The sequence below is a fragment of the Pteropus vampyrus genome, unplaced genomic scaffold (assembly GCF_000151845.1).
Source record: "Pteropus vampyrus isolate Shadow unplaced genomic scaffold, Pvam_2.0 Scaffold1879, whole genome shotgun sequence".
Lineage (NCBI taxonomy): Eukaryota > Metazoa > Chordata > Mammalia > Chiroptera > Pteropodidae > Pteropus > Pteropus vampyrus.
Genome location: NW_011890660.1, coordinates 2070 through 4138, shown reverse-complemented (window position 1 = coordinate 4138; position 2069 = coordinate 2070). Strand labels below are relative to the sequence as shown.

The 2069-nt window shown below is 60.9% G+C and overlaps 1 protein-coding gene across 1 annotated transcript; it reads left to right on the top strand.

The window, feature by feature from the left end:
• Positions 1-361: 361 nt before the first annotated feature.
• LOC105310286 (sialic acid-binding Ig-like lectin 14) lies at positions 362-1680 on the top strand (the record flags this gene model as incomplete). Its single annotated transcript, XM_023526657.1, has 4 exons — positions 362-561; positions 640-1023; positions 1197-1472; positions 1636-1680. Coding segments are annotated over exons 1-4 (742 nt in total), but the record flags the coding sequence as incomplete, so codon positions are not given.
• Positions 1681-2069: the final 389 nt, after the last annotated feature.

Sequence of the window (2069 nt, the reverse complement as noted above, 5' to 3'; positions counted from 1 at the left end):
ATGTCCCCAGAACCACTCAGCTTCCCCGCTGCGTTCCACCCTCCATTGTATTTGGGCCTGAATTCTCTCGATCTTAAGAAAGTTGAAAATGATTCGTTTTCAGAACATCTAGTGGTTTCAGCAGGGGGTGGGTCCCCCAGTTACCAGGACCAGCCCTGTTTCTCTCTTCCAACCAAGCTGGGTTCCTGGGTGACACCCCTTCTGGACTTACGTACCATGTGGAAGGCACTCACTTCCATACTCTCATCCGGACAAGCTCCCCAACCTCCGGGGGCCTCAGTATATCCACCTGCCGGGAGCTGAGCGGGGAGAGGGTGGGCCAGGGTGCTCTCTCAGCCCCGTGTCACCACGCCCCCACGTCGTACCCGATGGCCTGTGGAGTCTAAGTTCCCCTTCCAGGCGTGGCCACAGCTCTCTCAGCCTTTGCTTCCTGTCGGGGAGTCCTCGGCCCCAGCACACACTCTGCACGTTTCCTTCCTTGACACAGGGACCTGGACTCAGGCTCTGCCCTGTCAGACGCAGACATGGTGCCCCTGCTGCTGCTGCCCCTGCTGTGGGGAGGTGAGTGGGGCGAGGGGGAGGCCCGGGCACGGACGGGGGAGGGGCCGGAGCTGCCACAGAACCTCTGTGTCCCCACAGGGTCCCTTCAGGACAATTCCGGGTTCGAGCTCCGAGTGCAGAAGTCAGTGACAGTGCAGGAGGGTCTGTGCGTCGTCGTGCCCTGCTCCTTCTCCTATCCCTGGAGTTCGTGGTATAACCCTGCCGAACTCTACGTGTACTGGTACTGGAAGGGGCCCAGCATACACCGCAACAATCTTGCGGCCACGAACAACCCAACCAAAGCAGTGTCCGTGGAGACCCAGGGCCGATTCCACCTCCTCGGTGACCCCATGACCAACAACTGTTCTCTGGGCATCAGAGACGCCAGGAGGAGTGACACAGGAAACTACTACCTCCGAGTGGAGAGAGGATATTCTGTGAAACATAATTTCCATGATGAGACGCTGAATTTGGAGGTGACAGGTACGGCGGGGGCCCAGCAGAGAACCTGGGATGTGGGACCCCGTGTCAGAACAGGGACAGGACACTGGAACAGCTGCTGTCCAGGCCTTGGGGCTGGGATGGTGGGAAGCGACGCGGGACCTGGGGTGAACTCGCGCCCTGAGGCATGGGTCTCCGCCCTGTCTGCTCCTCAGTCCTGACAGAGAAGCCAGACATCCGCATACCCCAGGGCTTGGAGTCCGGCCGCCCCACGCGCCTGACCTGCAGCCTGCCAGGGTACTGTGGAGGGGGGAGTCTCAGCTTCTCCTGGGCCGGGGCCGCTCTGGGCTCTCTGAAGCCGCAGACCCTCCTCACCTCCTCTGTGCTCACCCTCACCCCGAGGCCCAGGGACCACGGCACTCTCCTCAGCTGTCAGGTGAAACGCCAAGATCGGGTGATCAGAGAGAGAATCATCAAGCTCAATGTCTCCTGTGAGTTTGGAGGGATGGCTGGTCCCCAGGGGCCAGAGTAGGGCTCCAGACCAGGGACCCCTTTCCCGGAGGAGACTGGGGAAGCAAGTCCCATCCCCTCCCCTTAGGGGGCACCTAGGCCAAGGACCACAGCCCCCGGCCTCACCGCATCTTTCCTTCCCAGATGCCCCAGCGTTGACCGTCCGCTTCTCCCAGGGAAACTGCACAGGTGGGAAAGGTCTCCTCTTCTCTGGGGCTGTGAGGGGAGCGGGGCACCTGCCAGCGCAGGGATCGGGGAGACGCTCCCCACTCACCCCGCAGCAGCCTCTCATCGGCGTCCCACATAGACAGACCCAGTATTGCCCCTGGCTGGTCCCTGTCCTTTCCTGTAGTTTCCCAGTTTATTTTTCCTGGCGGGAAGTCACACATACATGCAATGTACTGGCTTCGCCAGTTTTAAGGGGACAGCTGGGCGGGTTCACACGTTTGCAGAGCTGGGGAGCCCCGGGCAGGGTTCCTTCCATCTTGCGGAACTGAAACTCTGAGGCCATCAGACAGCAACCCCACCTTTCCTCTCTCCAGACCCAGCCCCTGGCAGCTACGGTCCACTTTCTGTGT